This window comes from Moschus berezovskii, chromosome 11, assembly GCF_049115385.1.
Source record: "Moschus berezovskii isolate FMDL1 chromosome 11, NW_MosBer_1.0, whole genome shotgun sequence".
In the NCBI taxonomy this organism is placed as follows: domain Eukaryota; kingdom Metazoa; phylum Chordata; class Mammalia; order Artiodactyla; family Moschidae; genus Moschus; species Moschus berezovskii.
The window spans coordinates 1,972,981-1,993,650 of NC_142470.1; the positions used below are offsets into that span (position 1 = coordinate 1,972,981).

A 20,670-nucleotide genomic window follows, 5' to 3' on the forward strand; every position below is an offset into this window, starting at 1 on the left:
GGATTCCGCTCTCCCCACACAGGTCCCGGCTGCCCCCCACCCCAGCCATCAAGCGTCCAGGCCCAGCGGGATGCCTCTCAGGGATGGACCTCGGGACAGAGCAAGGGTGCAGACGTGCAGAGGCGCCCCCCGCCCCAGGAAGGCAGGCCCACAGCCACGGCAGGGTCAGTGGTCCCTGGGGGTCAGCCAGCAGCACGGACTCCCCCAGCCCTTGACCCACTGACCTGCAGCGGGGCCCCCTTGGGTGCCCTGTGCTCAGCGCACGCCCCCGCCCCCCGGCAGATGCCGCGATCCCCGCACCGGCCAAGGCGCCACCGCCTGCTCCCACCCTCGAGCCCCGGGGTCGTGCTGACCAAATGCCACACTGAGGACACCCCAGGCTCTGACCGCAGGCCCCAGGTCCCCAGGCTCCGTCCCCAGCCCGGGCGTCAGTGTCCCCAGGCCCTCCGGCCTCCCCGCGACCCTGTGCAGCCCAACCGACTGCCCGGGACTCCAGTCTCCCCCCACCATACCCCCACAAACAGCACTGCCTCTCAGACGCAAACCTCAAGGCACCCCAACTCCCAGAGTGCACCCCAATTCCAAGTGCCCCCACTCCTAGCCTGTGGGATATGGCTCTAACCACAGCCCAGCCCCACCACGCCCCCACCCCCAAGGCCACCACCTCTCAGGGGCTCGGGACCCCACCCTGACCCTGGGCCCCGTCTCTGCAGCAGCAGGGCTTTTCATGGCTGGCCCCCGGCTCTGTCCCCCGCCCACTGCACTGCCATCAACCCGGGCCCCTATGCTGACCCACTCCCCGGGCTGGCCTCGCCCCCTCCCCAGGGCCCCTGGACGGGCTGCCCCGAGCCCCCCCAGCGCTGCCTGGCCGCCCGTCTCGTCCGACAGCGCGTCTCCAGCATCACCCCACGTACCCAGGATGCGACCATCATCACCGCAGGCCCCGCGCTCCTCTGGACGTGGGGGTGGGGCAGTCAGAGGGGAGCCCAGCTCCGAGCCACTCCCCTGGGGGCCCTGCGTCCGGTGGGTACCCCGACACTGTGAGGGCCGCCCCCCACCCCCCAGCGCCCGTCCATCGGTGCGGAGGCACCAGGCTCTGCGCGGGGGGTGCAGACAAAGGCAGGCCGGCCACCCCGAGCCCACAGTTCACCTCGGTCAACACCACGGCCGACCAGGGCTTCCTCCACCCAGCGATTTACATTTTTATTAAATCACACAGGAAAATTAGAAACAGTATTACTCCCCTCGGCCCTTAACTCTCTCTCCACCCTGCAGCAGCACAGTCCGTCCCAGGGGGACACCCCGGCCCCCACCCCAGCTCCACCTTCCCGTCGCCTCCCAGTGCCAGCCCCGGGCCCCACACAGCCCACGGGGGTACCCCCCAAGCACAGGGCCTCCGCCACGGCCAAGGTCCTCTCACAAGGCCCTGGTTCCGGCCAGTGCAGCCAAGGGGCAGCCTCTCCCCTGTCCCCCGGCACTGAGTTGGGCAGAGTACCTCCCCCAGGCCCAGTCCTGCCGTCCTGTGACCCGGGGACTTGGCCAGGCCCAGCTGTCACCCCGCCTGCCCCGTGCCCACACAGGAGGCCCCCAGAGCTCCCACCACCCCAGCTCTGCAAGGTTACCTGGGGAGGACGCAGAGGGGCGTGGCAGCCCCCAGAAGCCCCCACCCCCACCCTCAGCTACGTTCCTGCTGCACCCTGTGTGAAGACCTGCGGGGGGGGTTTGGGCACAGCCCGTGGGACCCCCGCAGACACAGAACTCGGGCCCCAGTCGGGGATCAGGACAGGGGCCCCTCCAGCGAACCACGTGCAAACGCAAAGCCTCAGAAGGAAGGGTAGACTCGGGGGGTCTGAGGATGACAGTGGGGGCAGCCAGGGCCACAGCGACCACCCAGGGTCTGCAGGGGTGACCCCCACGCGGGGCAGGGAGGGGCCGTCGGGGAGGGAGATTTCAGGGCAGACACAGCACGGGCTCAAACGTTCCAGCAGCAAGAAGCAGAGTGGGAAGGCTGGTCCCGTGGGAGCACAGATGCGTGCCAGGTCTGGGCCTGCAGCTTCGCCCTGAGGACCGCGGTAGGGCAGGGACAGCAGGGCGACAGCATGGCCTGGTCCAGCGTTCTGGGACAGGTCACAGTCCACAAGCAGGCAACAGCCGCACGACCCACACCCAGCCGCCGCCACCCGCTGCTCCCCACAGGATCCCTACATGGCAGGCGGGGGGAAGAAAGGCCAGAGGCACAAGGCAAGGGCCGTGGGTGTGGAGGGGGCCCTCCCAAGGCGGGGGGCATCTAGGAGGGCTTCCCGTAGGAAGGGGCGTCTCGGCGCCGTCCGCAGAGCAGGTGCAGCAGCAGCACAGCCAACCCGCCTCTGCGCCGGGAGGTGACCCGGATTTAGTCACGAATCAGCGGGGCTGCCTCGCCGCTTCCCGGCCACACAGAGAGGTAGCAGGGGAGCAGGGACGGAGGGGAGCATGCAGCGCGATTAACTTCAGCTTCAGCTGCTCCCGCCCGCCCCCGTCCCTGGGGGCAGAGCCCCTCCCAGCTGATGCTTCTGAAACACCTCAAGGGGCCAAGCAGGCGGCTGCTGGCATCACCATCAGGTGGGGGCCTGTTACCAGACTCTGGATTAAGACCTCCAGGAAGGGCCAAGCCCAGAACGCAACGTCAGAGCAACAGAGAAGGTCCCGCCAGACCCAAGCCCGTGGCCGCGGCCCCTGCTGCTGGAGGCCACTGAGGCCAGGACTGCAGCTACCCAAGCCCAGGAGCCAACCCTCCCAAAGGGCCATGTCCGTTCTGCCCCCAGGGCTGGGCAGGAGGGGCCCCGAGCCCACCAGGTGCCCCCACCGCTGCTGGCCCAGGAGACACGAAGCCCCCATCTGCAGACCTGGCCCCTTCCCGGGACACACACTCAGGTCGTGCCGACATCGGCTCTGAGACACTCCAGGGGGAGTGGCTGTGTCCCCAGACAGGCAAGGAGACGCTGCCCGATGCCCTGAGACTGGGCACTCACGACGGCTCCTGGGGCCACCCATTCCCACTTTCCAGACAGAGGGGCCCCCAAACACCACCAGGCAAAGGGCCCTCCGGTTCAAGCAGCTGAAGCAACAAGCTCTGTGAACACAAGACCCCGGCCCTCCGCTCGGCCCAAGGCCCCAGGAGGTGGCCCCGACCCCACACTTGCCGTCTGACCATCTGGCCAGCACTGATGCTGAGGGGGGCTCCGAGGCCACACCCACCACTCCTTCCAGGGGATGGGACGCTGGCACCACAGCCATGACGGGACAGGACCTAACCCAGAGGGGCTTCCTGGAGGAGGACACATATATGCAGACACCTGACGGAGCAGGAAGGTGAGCAGGCCCTGGAGGACGGGGCAGGTGTGGCTCCTGAGGACCAAGAGACACGGGGCAGGGGTCACAGGAGGGCAGGACCAGGCAGCAGCAAAAACCACATCCCGCAAGCACTGGGGAGCCACAGACGGTGGTGCCCAGGGAAGGGGCAGTCCAGCGGGGGGTGGGGGGCAGCACGCAGCCCCAGGGTCCAGAGCTGGCTCCAGGCCCACCCCACCCTCCTGCTGGGAACCCAGACAGGAACCCAGGGCTCGACTTCCCACCTTCGCAAAAGAAATCTGGGCCACGGGTGCCCCGGGCTGGGGTTTTTTGGTCAAGAAATCCGGTCTCCCCCCTCCACCCTGCGGCTGCTGAGTCAGGAGCCCGGTGGGGGGGAGGTGGGGCCAAATCACAGCCCCTTCCAGCAGCAGCATGGGCAGGAAGCGAGCTCGCTGAAGCCTAGCTCCCACCCCCGGGCCCGGCCCAGCCCGGCCCACGGGACCAGCACCCCTGCCACAGGACCACAGCATCCTCTCTGCCCGTCAGCACAGGAAGGGACCCACTTGGGGATGGGGACACCGAGGCCTGGGGCAGGACAGGCCGGGTGGATTCATGGTTGGCCAGATCCCCTCCTGGGGCACGGAGCAGACGCAGGCTCAGGCCTGGGGACGGTTTCGAGGTGGAGGGGTGCGGCAATCAGGCTGAAGGGACCAAGAACTGGGGGAGGGGAAGGGAGGCAGCGGGAACAGCAAGCGCAAAGGCTCAGAGGTGGCGCACATGGCCAGCAGGGACCCCTCAGGCTCCGCTCTGCGGGGGGCGCCTGCCTGTTCTGGTTGGGGGCACGGGGTGAGGGACCTGACCAGGCCTGACCACCCACCCGCCCCTCTGGCCACGGGCCCGTGAGTGTCACAGCGGGAGTACAGAAGGACGAGGGCGCCAGGGACGTCACATCTGCTGACCGAGCCCCCGCCACCTCCCCCCCCCCGCGTTTGGGGAGGAAATGCTCTTTCCCACAGTTTCGAAAGATCCTCTTTGCTTGAAGGAAGAGAGGCACCCAGAATCACACCATTCCACAGCCTGGGGCCGTGCTCGCTGCGGGGGGTATGAGGGGCACGGCGGGTCCCCCAAGCCTGGCCAACAGGGAGCCGCCCACCGGAACACACACCCCTGCCCAGGCCGTGAGGGGAGAGGCCAGCGCGGACCAGACAAGGCACTTAGCGCCCCCCTCCCCAAGTCTGCATCAAGGCGGCACCTGGCAAGGGGGCTCCCTTCCTGGTCCTGGGGGATCCCTGGGCCCCAGAAGAGTCTGGAACCGCCCCTTCCAGGGAAACTCTTCCTACCCAGGGGGGCGAATTCCCACGTCTCCCCGCTACAGCCCGGCCCACCACTGGGTGCCGCGGGCACTGCAGGGCAGGCCTCCACAGGCCCCCAGGCACCAGTCAGGACTCTGCTCCCCAGCCTGCAGACGAGGACTCCGAGGGTCAGAGCGGCCCCCAGAACTGAAGGTTCACCCCCACGACCGCCCCGGAAGTGTCACCACCACCCTCCACAGAGGAAAAAGCCCGGCTCCGACAGACACGCTGCCCCAGGTCACTCAGCTGCAAAGGGCCGAGTGGGCACCCAGATCAAGCTCGGGCAGGCTGCTCCCGCAGGGCCACCCAGCCCGCACGCGGCCTCCCCAGGCTCCCAGAAGAAGTCCCTCCTCCCAGCAGTGACGAGGCAGCCCCACCAGCCAGATACCCTCTGCCCACACTGCCTCTGCAGGGCCGGGAGCATAGAAATCCCACCGTATCCAAGGAGGAGGTGTCCGCCACCCGCCTCAGCCACAGGATTTGGTTTTCTGGCCTCTGACAAAGGGACTCCCCACGGTCTTGGCACCCACATGCCAGCTGCAGCAGGCACCTCCTGGACGGGGCCAGCCACATCCCTCAGCCTGGAGGGAAGGCCACATCGTGGGGGACAACAGCCACCACGGAGGCCAGCTGAGCCAGCCAGCACACGACGGGCCAGGAGTGAGGCCAGGCCGGTTCCTCCCTGGGGACCCTCCATGGGCCCCCTTGGGTCAGGATCCCAGACCTACCAGGTAGGTCTGGGCACTGCTGCCCAAGCCCCCCACCCCAGGAACCCCACCCAGCACCTCCGGAGTGGCAGAGGATCCCGGGCACACGTGGGCTCAGCGGGACCAAACCCAGGCTCGACCAGTTGCTTGGCACCTGCGCTACTGCCAACAGATGGAGCAGCGGGCATGGAGCGGGCCTCCCTGGGCACAGAGCGGGACAGGGCTGGGCCCGAGTGTCCGCCATCCATCCAGCTCACAGCCCTTCCTGACCACGCCACCCTGCGTCCTCAGGCGCCCGCAGCACACTGGGGTCGCACCCAGACTTGCTGGTCCATCTCTGACGTGGACACTGGAGGGCTGGTGAGATGGACGTGCCTCTGTGGCCCTGTCCCAGCCAACAGCTCCCCAACGGCAGGGCCACACAGGCCTTCCGCTCTGACCCAAAGCGAGCCCTGCATAAACCCTGCCACCCTGGCCTGTCCCACCCTCCCCTCCACATGGGAGGTCTGGGGCAGACAGCACGATGCAGGGTGCCCAGCCTGGGCACCTCAATCTCCTGGTCTGCAGAACACTCAGGATTGGCGGCCCTACACCCGCAACCTGAGAGGCCTCAAGGGTCCGCTGGGCCTCCGAGCCTGCCCACACCTGCAGACAGGGGGTGCAGCAGGCTGGGCACAGGCCGGCACCAGGCCAGCGGCTGGACTGCAGCCCACCAGCTCTCCACCTGAGCCCCAGGCCCACCCAGGCCTGACCCAGGAGGCCAGGACCCACCACCGAATGCCAGACGCCAGCACAAGGCTGCACCCATGCAGGCAGGTGAGGGCCCCCTCACCCCAGGCTGGGCGGTAAGCCCCCCAACCCCCAGGGTTTCCACGTCCCCCATACCCATCGCAGAAAGACTGCGGCTGGCCAGACCCTCCAAAGCCTCCCCCACCACCCCACAGCAGGCTTCTCCCTCAGTGGGTCAGGCCTGGGCCCAGCAGATGCGGTCTGCAGGAGGCCAAGTCCAGGCCTGCCCTCGGCGCACCCTGCCTGACCAGGTCCGAGGCAGACACACTGTTCACCTGCGTGTCCTCAGCCCACTCCGCCCAGCAGACACGCCCACCCTATCACCCTTCCTCCTCTGTCACGGCCACCCTCAACCTCAACTTCCAGCAGAGAACCAGGGCAGGGCGTCAAGACACGGGCTCGTGAACCGGGGGACACACCCACGGCCACCACCCACTCCCCACGATGGGCCCCCGGGGACGGGAAGAGGCCACCTCGCAGGAGTACCTGGGGAGAAATGAGCTCCCCGCCCCCAGGCGTGTGCAAGCCACACAGCTGAGCCAGGGTCTCGCACACACGCACTTGCTTCCCCGAGGCCCCCGGACTGCGCCAGGAAGCCGGGTGGAGACTGGAGGGCGGGGGCCTATCTAACCCAGAGTTGCTAAAAAGGGCCAACGGGGAAGTAAAAATAGGAAATAAAAATAAAATTGCTCCAGCCGGCCCTGGTTGTTTGTGTAGGAAACAAGGCATCTCCCGGCCCAGCAGGGCGGGCTCCACACTGGGCCCCTCCCAGACAAGGAATGTCTCCACACACCCAGCCTCCAGCCACCCCAGGAGGCCAGCTCTGCGCCCTACGCAGGAAAGGCCCAAGACGGGTCCCAAGAGCCAGGTTCAGGTCTCAGCGCTGCCACCAACCAGCCGGGTGATCCTGGGTGAGGGGCTGAGGCCCTGTGGGCCTCGGACGCAGACCCCCGCCCTGCCCACAGCTCCGGCCAACAGCCTCCCTCTGCCGGGTTTCCCCCACCCGGGACCCTCACCATCAGCAGAACACTGCGTCCGAGGCAGGCGGTCAGGACATGAGGGAACCAGACCACCGTGAGGGAGCTGGCCTGGCTCCCCGAACGGCTCAGACCCGAGTCCTCATGCACACGACGGAGGAAGCCTTCCGTGCCCTTCCCTGCGGGCACGTGCAGGCTCAGCGTCAGGCTCATTCACACTAAAGTGTGCCTGGCTGACCCTGGCTTCCAGGCCGGCCCGTTCTCCCAGGGTGCAGGATCGCTCGCAAGACAAGACAGCCCAGCCAGAGGGCACGAGAGGGGGGCTGGCGTTCCCTCAACTCACCGCCCCCAACTCTGGCAGGGCAGGGACCCTCCGCCACCCGCCTCGTCCAGGGAGGCCCTCCCTTGCTGGGTCAATGCTCATCGACAGTCTGAGCCTGCCCGGGGCGCCCACTGAAAGGGCGGGTGAGCGCTGCTGACCGTGAGCGTGGTCGCCACAGCGCGGGCCCGCGGAGGAGCCCCCGCCCACTGGGGGCCTTTTCAGAGAGTCTTCGGCCCTCCTGGGGTCCCTTCCGCCCCCACCCCTGGGTCTAACCTTCATCTGACCCCTCCCCCAGGCCTGGAACCAGGGGGAGCTCCAGGGGACTGGCTGGGGAGACCGGGGGTGACACTGGCGGTCTGACCCTGGACCCGCTGGCCCCAGACCCCTCTCCGCACAGCGGCCCGCCGTCTTCCTGCAGTATACCTCTGCCCGCGGAGCCCCGCCCTCCAGCCCTCGGAAGAAACCCCAGTATCCTGCACAGCGCGCCTGTCCCTCAGGCCCCCTGCCCCTCGGACCGGCCGGGTTTCTCCGCGCACACCCCAGGCATTGCCCACGCCTGCTGCTCAGCTGGGCTCCAGGCCCTCAGGGCCCGCCAGGACTGTGGGTGCATCTCCAGCCCGCACGTGCCCGTGTGGGCACACGCGACCTGCGCAGGCACACAGAGGCTCACACAGGCACTCTGGCCCCGGAACCCGGCCACAGGGGTGACTCAACCCCATCCCTGTGCCCCCACGGGGTTCTGGCTCCAAGTCCCCAAGGAGGGTCTGGGCAAGATGGAGGTCCCTGAGGACAGGGGGGCCCAAACACACGCCACTCGCAGTCCTAGCCTTTCTGTCCAGCGGCCTCTGGCTCACAGACCCACTGAGCGAGCCGGAGCACACGAGGCGGGGGTCCCACGAGTGGGAACAGAGGGTGACAGGGCAGAATCTGGGGCGCCCTGGCCTCGAGGTCCTGAGGGCCAAGTCCAAGGGACCCACGGCCAGCAGGGACCCACCCAACATGGGCATGTGAGCCAAGGGCCACCAGGTTCCAAGCAGGCGTCCGGACAGCTGGGACACAGCAGCAGCAGTGACAGCAGTCACCTCAGAAACCAGGGAGGGATGCATCCGTGCGCTGCATGCATGTGTGTGCAGGGCCTGTACCAGGAAGGGCTGAGGGTCACGGGGGAGGGAGGCCCAGGGCAGGCCACCTCCAGAGCCCCAGAGGGTCTCCCTACAGGCCCACTCGCTCCCCCAAGGCCACGATCTGCTGCCTCCTGTCCAGGCCCAGGGGACTGGGGGTCCCTGGCTGCCCCCGCAATAACGACTCCGTAGCTTATCAGCCCTTTCCAGGACCAGCGCAGGCACAAGAGCCATTCTGTCCCCACCGTCAGCTGGCCGCAAGAGTGCCCCGCTGCCTGACGGGGAGACACAGCGACCGTCCACAAGCAGGTAACTCACAGCAATGAGCTGCGGGCAGCGCGACAGGGAGACACGGCCAGGGAGACACACGTGGGAGCCGGCCTGTCTCCCAAGGACCGCAGCCAGCAAGGGCCTGGGAGGTGTGACCTTGCCCCGTGACCCTGGGACTGCCGGCGGGAAGGGTGCCAGCCAGGGTCAGAGGGGCGGCACCTGGACTGGCGCCGGCCAACCAAGAACCAGAACTGCCCGCAGTCCTGCACCCAGACCGCGCCTGGCAGAGAAGGCCCGCGCCCCCAGCTAGCCACAGCGCCAGAAAGAAGTGGGCAGGTGCCGAACGCCCCGTGGGAGCCCGGCTCAGGCCGGGGGCCGTGCCCACACACCTACCCACCCTTCCGGCCTGCGAGGGAGGCCCAGCGAGGCTTCAGACATGCTCGGACACCCCGGGCTCTGTGGTGCACTTGGCCTGCGGCATCTCCTGTCCCCCCGGGCGCCCATGTGCCCGGTGGAACTGAGCTGGGCCCACGGCGCGTGGGGGCCCACAGTGCGAGCTCCAGCCCACCCAGCTGCCTGGGTCCAGGCGGCAGCAGCCAGGTGCTAGGCTGCACCCACACCAAAGTCCTGACGCCCCCAAACCTGCCCCTGCTATGATCTCCTCCTGGGTAAAAGGCACAGCCCCAGGCCCTCTTACGCTCAGGGTCAAAGCCCTGGACCGCTTCTGCCTAGTTCACCAGGACCCCTGCCCTGACCGCTGGCCTCTCCTCACACACAAGCCAGACGCCACTCTCCCTGGCCCAGGACCCTCCAATGGCTCCACCTCCCTAGGACAAAAGTTCCAGAGGCTTCTCTGTGCTCCCTGATTCCATCTCTACCCTTCCCCTCACTGGTTCAGCTCCAGCCACGCAGAAGATGCAAGAAGTTCTGGGTGGGAGGCCTCAGAAACGTTAGTTAGAACTAACATGAAAATCTGAGAATGCAGAAGCTGACTTCTCCCAGGCAAACTCCTATACATCCTTCACAACCCAATCTAGAGAGGCCAACCCACTGACGCCAGGACAGACCGGTGACGCGTCTCCTGTGCCCCTTCTGCCTCCTGCGGTCCTCCACCACCACACTCACACCATCCCTTCCCCGACAGCAAAGGCAGGCATGACCACGCTTGTCAACCATGAGCGACCTAACCTGCCACACTTTATCAGTCCCACTTTACGGAGAAGGCCCAGAGGGGGTGTGAGACTCAAATGATGGTGCTGGGGTCCACCCGGTCCCTTGGACCCCAAGCACCACTCACTATCCTGGGGCTGGGCCTCACACAACCTGCCACCCTAGTGACCAGCAGGAGCCAAGCGTCTGCAGACAGATAGCCAGTCAGATGGACGGAGGGACAGACAGACGACGTCAGGCAGGCGGGAGGTTAGCACTGAACCTCTCGCCCCACCATCCAGGTTTCAACAAGGCAGTCTCAGCTACAGAGGAAGAAACCAGGTCTCAACACAGGGCATCACCTGGGGCTGAGGGCCCCCCACGCTGCACCCGGGCACTGGGTCCAAGGGAAACCCAGGCTCTGTCCAGCAGCGGGAGGTGGCGGCCTCTGCAGCACTCAGAGCGGGTGTGGGGGCACAGGAACACACACCGCCCCAGCCCTGGCCTCAGGCTCCCTCGAGGGCCGCTCCACGCCCAGGAATCGGCCCCGGGGTAGACAGACACACAGCAGGACTCCCCTTCCCTGGGAGTCGGGACGGACCCCCAGAGGGGGCATTCAGTGACGATGACTCTGAGTCTCAAGTGGAGGGAGCAGGCAGATGTGCTTTCAGAAAACACTAACTCAGCCCACATACACTTTCCGAGGCCGCAGCAGCGCCTGCCACTCTGCGTTTAGCAGCAAACGAGCCCTCCGGCCAAGCCCACCGAGGTCTCGGGGTCCCCCCACCCTGGGAGCAAGAGCCCGCCCGACCAGTGGTGTCAGCCAAGGGTCCCAGCGGGGAGCAGCACTTCCACCTCCGACGCAGCCCAACATCCTTCCTTCCATTTCACGAATGAGGAAACCGAGATGAACAGGGAGGAAGTAACACGCTCCAAGTCACAAAGTTCATGTGGCAGGGCCGGGGCGGGCAGGCCAGGGGGCTCTGAGCACGCCCCTGGCCATCGCTGGCACCCACTTTGTGTCCAGGGAGACAGACGAGGGAAGCGGAGAGGCCCTGGCTCCCCTCCCCACGTCCGAGACCCTCCAACTGGACCCTGGAAGATCGTGGCCCACCCAGCCTCCGTCTGAGCCCAGAGCGGCCTGGCACTCAGGGCCCAAGGCCCCCACCTCCTGCCCTCCCACCACCCCTCCCCGACCTTGATCCTGGGCAGAAAGTCCGGGAGCAGGGGTGGGACAGGGGCGGCTCCGCCACCTCCCATGGACTCTGGCCCCAATCAGAGCTCTTTTTCCTCAGTCCAGGCGAGGAGGGGGTGCGTGAGGAGCCATCAGGCAGCCCAGAGCTCCCGCAGGAGGCTCCGCGGCAGGGGTGGGGGCACCTCGGCGATGAACCAGGGATGAGGGGACAGACAGGCGATGGAGGGAACGACCCCCAGCTGCTCCACGTGGAGAGGGGCCCAGCTCCGGCCACCCCCTTCCCCAGGAGCCGGAGCTGGTGTAAGCTCACGAGGAGGGCCAGCGTGGTCATGTTCCAGACCAGCACGTCCCAGGCCCAGGAAGCAGAGAGGACGTCAGGTCAGCAGGAAAGGGCCCAGAGGGGCTGCCTGCCACCAGGCTGGGTTCCGCCAGGTGCCGGCCAGGCCCACTCCCGGCCTCCCCTCCTCCCAAGGTTAATTATTCCTAGAGCAGCTGACCACACCCCCCCCTGCTCACTGGCGCCTCACCAGCAGACGGGCCACCCAGCCAGAGGCCAGCAGAGGAGCCTGGTTGTGCCGTAGGATCCTTCTGAAACCTGCCAGGGTGGGTCCTGACCCACCGCCCACCCAGCAAACTCTAGCTTATCCGTTAAAGCCTAACAACATCACCTCCTCTTTGCAGCCTCCCTGACCTCCCCAGGCAGTGAGAGGTGAGGCAGCTGAGACCCGGAAAGGTGACTGGCCAGGGCGGGGACACACGGCCTCCCCACTCAGAGCTGACACTCGTTCTCACCAACCAGTTCCGAACACGAGACAGCCAGAAAGCAGAGTGAGTGGTGCTGAGTGCAGGGGAAGAGGCATGAGGGTCACACGGTACTGAGCAGAGGCCCGAGTGCCACGCCGGGGAACGGGGGCCCCAAGGAGAACCCCCGGGCACCGGGGACAAACTGGCCTCAGGGGTGGCTGGCACGACAGCACCCATAGGCCCCGCCCAACCTCCCTCTGCCACGCTTATGACTCCCCCTCACGCTGCTCACCCTCAAACCGCCTCACCAGGACATAGGTGAGAACCAGAGCTGGGCAGCTGGGCCCACCGGGACCGACCGTCTGGCTGACCCTCAGCCGACTTCCCAGCTCCTGCAGCCCTGGGCCTGCCCCCTCAACAGAGAGAGGGCACAGGGCAATTTCCTGAGGAGCAGTCCCCAGCGCAGGAGAAGGAGGCCAAGGGCGGGAGGTCGACACTTCCAGGAGCCAGAGGGGCCCGGGGAAACTGCAGCAGGGGAGAGGGGATCTGCCCGGACAGCAGCGAGCTGGCCAGAGAGCAAGATGGCCTGTGCACCCGGCCTGGGCTGCAGCCCTGCGGGACACGGGTGCTCCGACCCATGGAGGTGGGGTGGGAGCAACACCTGCCCGGCGGGTGGGGCAACCACAGAGGGGCTCAGGGGATCCCCAAGAGCTCAATCAGGAAGCGTCTCCAGGAAGCAACAGCCTCTGCTGAGGGCACCCCAAAGCTGCTCTGGACAAAGCCGGGTCACGGGGGTGCAGAGCAGGCACTGTCTCCAGGAAGGGTGCCCACCGCCGCTCGGACCCCAGCGTTGACCTTCTTCTGGGCCCTCATCAGCCAGGACACCTTGGGCACATCCCTCAAGCCCCCCAAGACTGAAACCCCCATCCCCAAAACATGGACCGCAGGGCCGGTCCACTTGAGGGGGACAGCTCAGCCAGGTCACCACCGTGCTACCGCTGCCCAGTGCCCCCAACACCCGGGCTGGCCTCTCAGGGCCAAACGGCCGGCAGGGTGGGTGCTCTGGACAAGAGGCTGGGATTCTCCGGAGAGTGGGGGCCAGGCTGGCCCACCAGCCCCTGGACAAGGCCCTGGGCGCGCCCTCCATGGTGCGGGGTAAGCCGCCATGACAGCAGCTGCGGGTGGCCTCTACCCCACTCCTCAAGCCGCGGCGCATTCCTGGACGGCGCAGGGCCGTGCATGCTCCCCGGCCAGCCCACCACTGTTTCTCCAAGGCCACACTGTCACCCCATGGCCAAGCCCAGCACCCCGTCCCAGCGCCTGCCACCCCGCGTCCTGCACACACACACGAGGGAGTGACCAGGGACGGCCTGGCTGGAGCTGGCCGGGGCGGCATGCAGCTTCTGGAAGACACAGGCCCACAGACGGACAAGGAGGGTACTGGGACCAGGACCCCCACGTCGGGGCTTGGGGCCAGCTGCCCAACTGGTGCCTGCTCCCAAGGGTGGGGCAGAAGGCAGCCGTCCATCAGTGGCCCGTGAGCGCAGCGACTCCGGCCACCTGGGCTGTCACCACCTGACCTCTGCCCGGGGCCAGCGCGGACACTTAAGCTAAATTGGTCAATTACGGGCCACTTAGACCCGTCCCGGGGCTCCCGGCCTCCCTCCGCTCTGCGCAGCACCAGGAAGCCGGTTGAATCAGTAACCTCATTACAGCCCCACAGCCACACCCGGGGCCAGCTTTGAACTCTGCGGGGCGGATCCGTGGCCGCTGCAGGATTTACACGCGGCTGGCCCAGGCCCAGCTCACTCCCCCTGCCGTCCCCTCCCCTCTACGCTGGAGGCTCCAAACGCAGGACAGCCGCAGCGTCCGCGAGGCCCCGTCACAGCAGCCCCGTGCCCCGCGCCCAGCCGGAGAAACTAAGGCCCGGCCAGAGACCACGCAGCTCGGATGAGCCCGCACGAGGAACCCGGGTCCTCTCCTGGCCCCGTGCTCAAAGAAGGCACAGCTAACTCCAGCCCAGGGGCCCAGCCTGAGCCCCCAGGAAACCACGTGGGGTCCCCACCCCCAGCCCAGGCTCAGGACCGCTCACAGGGGCACTGGCCACGTAAGGCTCCAAGCCCACCCAGGACCCTCCGCCCTCCAGCCCCCGCCTGCCGCCGGCTCACCCTCTGCACAGAGCTGGCGGCCTCAGCCCGACCCCCCACGGCCCCGGGGCAGCTCCCTGTCCCAGGGTCAACCAGCCGCCTCACACAGCGGCCTCTCCCAGCTCAGGCCACACAGGCTGGGGGCCAGGCGTCTGGGCGCTGGGCTCAGCTGACCCTGCTCCGGAGGGCCCTCCCCCACACCTGTTGCAAGCCCGCCTCTCCGCCAGAGTCCGCTCCAGGACTGGCTCCAGCAGGAAGCCTGGCCGCCCCCACCGCTCATGCCCAGCTCTGTGGGGCGGCGGGGCCCGGCCGGCACTGGGCAGGTGCTCCCCGGGTGCTGAGCAGGCCGGAGCCAGCCAGCAGGCCCGAGTCCTTCTAAGGAAGACCTCGTGGGGACTGTGCTAGAGCCGGCCGGGAAGGCCAGGCCCAGATGCGTGTGCACCGGTTTGTACACGTGGGTGTGTGCATGCCTGTGCCCTGCGTGCAAGATGCGGGGGCATGCGTGCACTGGGGGTGGGGAACACGGCCCCGCCCTGCCCCAGGGACCAGGTGTGGCTGCCCCCCCCCAGCACCCACCCAGGGCCCTCAGGGATTTGCTGCGGACAGCTCCACCCTGGGCGGGGTGAGGATGGGGACCCCAGGCCGCAGGGGTCCGGAGGCTGCACCTCGAGCTGTGGTTCTCCACCCTCGGCCCTGGCTCAACCCCCAGCCAGGGACGACCCGGGAGGAAGACCTTCCAGGGCGAACAGGAGAGAACAAGGGTAGTGAAGCTTCAACCCCCATCAGGTCTCCCAGAAGAGAATGCTCACCTGAGGGCCCGGGACACCTAACAGGGCTCCCGGGGAGACGGGACGGGGCACAGACGCAGGGCCTGCCAGGCAAGTGGTTTCTGAAGGATCCGGCAGTAGGGGCCCGTCCCAGGACACGGGGCCCAAATGGAGCTGAGAAAAGGCAGGCAGAACCGCCCAGAGGCGAGCCCAGCCTGAAGGCCCCCACAGCTCCGCAGGCTCATCCCTGCAAGGACGTCACGGGGCTAGAAACCCAGCCCCAGGGACACAGCGGGCACCCAGGGGATGGCGCCACCATGTCCTCAGATGGGCAGCACAGGGCCCTGGACGTGTCGTAGGAGAGATTCAGAGACACGGGACAGACGGGGGTCACGGAAGTGGGGGGCCCTGGGCGGGCGCCAGGCTCACCTGCCCCACTCACTCGGGGATGCAGGTCTCAGGGACGAGTGGACACACAGACGGAGGGACGCGGGACAGCCAGCGGCGGGCGGGTCGGGTGGCCGGAGTGCAGCACACGGGGCCGCGGTGCGCACGTGCGTCCCCACTCTCCCCTGCGCCGGCCCGGGCCAATTTTACTTAGCTGCTTTCTGCTCCATTTCACACTCATTCCGCTGCTGAGCTAGACAATTGCTCTGTGACTCTAGGGTGCAATTTCCCCGTCTGGGAGGCACTGGGGCACGACTGCGCGAACATCCCGCAAGCCAGGCCCTCGCCCGCCCCCTCCCAGGGGCTGGGGAGCAGGGCCCCAGCCGGGCTGCGGGAGCCCAGACCAGGCGCCTCATCGGTGCTCCGAGCGTGGAAGACGGGGCGGGGGCTGCCCCCTTTCCCGCGTCTGCCGCACGGCTGTGACTGCGGCAGCTACGCCTCTGCTTCGTGGTCCGTTTGGCTCTATCCCGGGACACCCGGGCCCCCACCCACCCCCGCCATCGATCCAGACAGGGGACACAGGGAGGCTCTGACCACAGGCCACACCTCTGAAGGAGCCCGTCAGGGAGACACAATGGACTGCCTTCCCCGGCACCCAGCGAGGGCCGGCACGCATCCATTTTACAGATGAACGACTGAGGCTCTGATAGGCCGGCGGGCAGGACACACACAGGCAGCAAGGGCAGGGGACCCGATCCCCGGAGGCCTGGCCACCAGCCCACAGGAAGACACAGCCCCCCAGGAAGGGGCAGCGCCAGGGTCCCCGGGACACACCGCGTCACTCGAGAGGGTGCGGGGAGGGGGAGCAGGGGACAGAGGGGCCTGCGGAGACGGAGCCGAGGACGGGCCAGTGAAGACAGGCCTGTTCCTGCGCGAGCAGGGCAGGTGGGGAGAGGGGAGGAACTGCCCCTGCCCCCCGACCTTCCACAGCGTGCGGGACACAGAACTGCACAGCACACACCAGGGCAAAGGGCTCGAAGGGTACCCGCCAACGGACACCAGCCACACCAGCCACCGGGGCCCTCGAGGGTCCAGACCCCTGCCCGTACCTGACCCCGCCAGTGGCCGGCTCCCGTGGGAACAGACCAGTAGACGGACATCTCAAGCCCCTGGCCACCAGGGCCAGCTGCCACGAACTCTGACTAAACCAGGGGCAGGTGGAAGAGGGAAGGAGTGTCAGGTCTGGTCCTGGGCCAGCTCAGGGGCCTCTGTCCTGTCCTGTGCACGGCGGCTGAGTCAAGACCAGGAGCCCTCTGCTCCTACGGGACGCGCCGAGCTCGACACCACCACCCGCTGCAGAAACAGGCCAACTGTGGAAAGAGCCCAGGTGAGCCGAGACGGCGAAACTCTGCAGGCGGCTTCCGCAGGCTCTGGGCAGGCCTTTGGGGCCTTCACCCCCGCACACACACACCACCCCCTAAGTCTGCCCCACCCCGACTCACCGAGGCCCCGTCCTGATGCCGGATGCCACGCACACCCGCCCCATTCTGCACGCACAGTAATTCCACAACCAGCCCCCAGGGCCTCCTCTCCCAGGACGACAGACCAGAACCAGCACCGGAAACCCGCCCCCAGAGCCACACGGGGCCGGGGGCCAGGAGGGGGAGGCCAGGGAGGGCGGGCGGAGGGCCTCCTGGAGGAGGCGCAGCTCCCCGCAGGCCCTGAAGGACAGGCACAGCTGGACAAGCTGGTAGAGCTGGAGCCGGCCCCCAGCGGCCACCCGGATACGCGCACGGCTGCCCGTTCAGCTCTGCCAAGCCCCAGCTCAGAGCTGCCGGGCCCGCCCCCCGTGGCCCTTCCCGAGGGTCCCCAGAGCAACCCACCACATCCAGGCAGAGTGGGTCAGGGCTATGCACTGGGCCCAGGCGCAGCGGACAGGCGTCCAAGTCCAGGCTGGCAAGGCAATGGCCACGGCCACGGCCACAGCCACGGCCACGGCCAAGCCCATCCGAGGGCTGTTTTCTCACCCTGACACTTCCCCTGTCAACACACAGAGCCCCCTCCGGAGTTTACCAAAACAAATGCCCCAACAGTCCCAGGGCCCAGGCCAAGACGGGACTGCCTCGGCAGGCCGGCCTCCAAGCCCGGCCTCCGCAGAGTCACGTGACCCTGTTATTTCGGGAGGCCCGGGAATGTGCTCTATTTTGGGTCCCGAGGGCTCTGATGTTACCAGATGCCCCTCATCCGCGCTCCAAGCTCTCCCAGGTCCCCAAGAGCTGCCCGGAGGGCGATCAGTGGACCTACCATCCTGTTACTGCCCCCCACAACCCATTCCCAGGCAAATGGGCCACGAGTAGCCAGGGGTCCAGGGTCTGAGACCTCGAGACCGCAGACTCAGTCTTCCAGCCCCACCGGCCAACCTGGTGCCAGCACAAGCTTTCTCTCAACAGGCACAGGCGCTGGTCAGCCGTGGGCAGCGGGGCTGCTGCGGACAAGTTCTTGGCCCCTAGATCCGTACCTTGGGCTCATCCCTGCCCTGCCCTCACGGGGAGGCTCGGCCGCTGGGCGACTCCTGGGCAGGTAAGAGCAAGGACCCAGGCCCGCCACGCCCCAGGCAGTGGGTGCTGGAAGGACCAGGCCCTCTGCCCGAGGCCCCGAAAGTGGATGGACAACCGTTAAGGGGCAATACCGCCTGCCCAACTGATCCAGGTCTGCCCTGGGCAGCCAGCCACGCCTGGACAGGCCAGGCCTTCCGACACTCACCCCCCACGAGGGATTAGGCCGTGTTGACAAAAGGGCTTAGGCAAGTAGCCGCTTAAATGGACCTTCAACTCCACTGGACTTCAGAGCTGGTCACAAGCTTACAAAAAAAAAAAAAACCTGTAATCAGAGTCCAGGGCTGTCTGCTCAGGCCTGGGGCATGGGCTGCCTGGGCGGCCACAGGCCGGGTCAGAGAGAAGGCCCCCCCAGCCTCCTTGCCACGGCGGGAGGGCTGGGGGGAACATGACACCCATCCAGGTTCCTGGGACACAACTTTTCCTTCCTGTGGGGACTCCAGCACAGCCAGCCTGCAGCCGGGGCCCTCCACAGGGCCACTCCTAGGACCCTGCCAGCATGTCAGGGACTGGGGACCCATCCGGCTCCACACACCCAGGCAGGGCCCTGCCTCATCAGGGGGCCCAGGAAAAGAGCAAAGACAGAGTTGAGCGTTCTTGCTCCAGGGAGTATGTGCATGTGTGTGGGGGTGTGTGTGTGGGGGGGGGGGAGGGGTGTGTGTGTGTGTGTGTGTGTGTGTGTGTGTATACACATGTATGTAAGACTTTAACAGGCGACAGGAGAGGTTGTTGGTCTACATAGGGCCCCCTGCCCCCGCCAGCCAGTCCCAGCAGCAGCAAGTTACAGTCGACTCAGATTTCAATCCATAAACACGGGTACCACCATGGGCTGGGGCTGCAAACCCCAAACCATCACTTTGTTGCCGGTGGTCTCAACCAGTTTTCTCATCTGCAAAATGGACGTGCGTGCCCGCCCTGGAGGCTCTGAGAAAGAAAGAGAGTGCCCAGCCTGGTGCCTGCGGAGGTGTGGACCATGCAGGGTCACGGAAGGAGTCTTCTAAGACCTGGCGATCATGGAAGCCCACCCCGGTCACCGTGTCACACGCCCCTCCGTGCGCCTGCCAGGAGCGCTCAGACCCTCACCCAGCCATCCCGGGAAGCGGGGCCGGTTCCACGCGGCTCCCCTCCACCTCCCCATCTCAACAGACGTCCCCGCAGCTGTGCAGCGTTCTGGCGGCCAACCGGGTGGCCAAACTGCACCCCAGGCTGCAAGGGGGTGGGCAGGCAGGAGCGGCAACAGACCGCGGGTTTCATTCATAATCAGCTGTTTTAATTTCCATTCAGCACAAATCCTTCACCCAGCCTGACAGCCCAGGCTGCGGGCCCCACCGCCAAATTAATATCCTTCCCGGGCTCGTTTATAAAGTCTCCCCACCCCCTCCCCTGCCTCTCACTGGTTCCCAAACCCGCGGAAGGACAGCAGGCGAAGGACAGCAGGCCGGGGGCACATGGCCATGCCCCCTCCTCCTTTGTGGGGCCAGACCTGGCGCTGGGGAGCAGCCCAGGGCAAGAGAGCCCCCGGGCGCGATGGCAGCGGGAGGACGGGAGAGCCGGCTCTCCGACCCTCCAGGGTGCCCGCCCCGAGTGCAGGGCCAGCGCCAGGGAACGCCAGGAGGACACTCGCGTGCTGCCAGAGTGAGGGTCCCCGTGTCTGGAAGGGGGCCGCCCCGGGTTTGACGGTCCCGGTCTTAAGGCCCTTCGGCGACCCTGCCCACTGGCGCCCGGGCGGCTCTGGGGGAGGAGGGGTCCCGAGCGTTCCAGGGCCGGCGGCCTGCTGGACTCCGCAGCCCGGGCGGCGGCGCAGAGGCCGTCCCGATGCCAGGGCGGCCGGAGGCTGGGAGCGCACGAGTTGCGCCGCCCCGCTGGAGCCGGGCGCCCGCGCGGGGGCCAACAGCTGCCGCCGGGAGCGCCCCCCGCCGCGGCCCCGCCGCCCGGCCGCCACCCCCGGCCCCGCTGCCCGCCCCCAGTCGGCGGCCGGCCGCGGCCCGCGAGCTGCCCGCCGCCCTCGCCCGCCCCGCGCCCGGCCGGCCCGGGGAAAAGTTGCCCGCCCGCCGCGCCCGGCCCGCGCCCCAACTCCGCGCCCCAACTCCGCGCGGGCCGGCCGGGGGCGCGGGGCGGCCGGCGGGCAGGGGGCCCCGCGCGCGCCGGGGACGCGCCCCGCCGCCGCCCGCGATCGCTCACCGAGCGGCAGGAAATGTTTGGTGTCCATGTCTGCGGCGACCTCGCGGCGGCCCCCGGCGCGGCCGGCCGGGCCCGGGCGGCGGGAGCCGGCGGCGGCGGCGGCGGCGGCGGCGCGCGGAGGCCGCGGCGCGGCGAGTTGTTGCAAAAGTCGCCCAACAATGTAAACTACTTGTGCCGCGCGCGCCCGCCGCGCGCGCGCCCGCCCGCCCGCGCCCCCGCCGCGCGCGCCCGCGCCCCGCTCCGACCGCGGCGGCGCCGGCGGGGGGGCGGCGGGGGGCCCGCGACGGGCGCGGACTCGGCGCAGCGCCGCCGCCCGCCCGCCCGGCCTGCGCGCGCGCCCAGCCCCGCCCCGCCCGGCGCGCGCCCCCCGCCGGCCCCCCCCCCGCCCCGCCCGCCCGCCCGCCCGGCGCGCGCCCCCCGCCGGCCCCCCGCCCCGCCGCCGAGTTGCGGGCGGGCGAGCGCGGTGCAAACTTGCAAGTTTCCCTCCGCCAGGGGTTCCCGGGAGGCGCTCGGGGGCGGCGGCGCGGGGGCGGGGGGCGCGGGCGGGGCGGGAGCAGCATTCCCTCCCCGGCCTGCCCCCCCCCAAAAAAAAAAAAAACCACCGGGCGGAGCGGGCGGAC

The 20,670-nt window shown here is 68.1% G+C and overlaps 1 protein-coding gene across 2 annotated transcripts in view; it reads right to left on the reverse strand.

The window, feature by feature from the left end:
- Positions 1–20,206, reverse strand: part of RXRA (retinoid X receptor alpha) — a 91,079-nt gene extending 70,873 nt beyond the window's left edge. The window contains exon 1 of one of the 2 annotated variants that reach the window (XM_055399052.2): positions 20,051–20,206. In XM_055399052.2, the coding sequence (XP_055255027.1) occupies positions 20,051–20,078 (28 nt within the window). In that variant the 5' untranslated portion in view covers positions 20,079–20,206. Of the gene's footprint in view, positions 1–17,137; positions 17,667–20,050 lie in introns of those variants that run through there. The other variant, XM_055399053.2, reaches the window with a different exon arrangement.
- Positions 20,207–20,670: the final 464 nt, after the last annotated feature.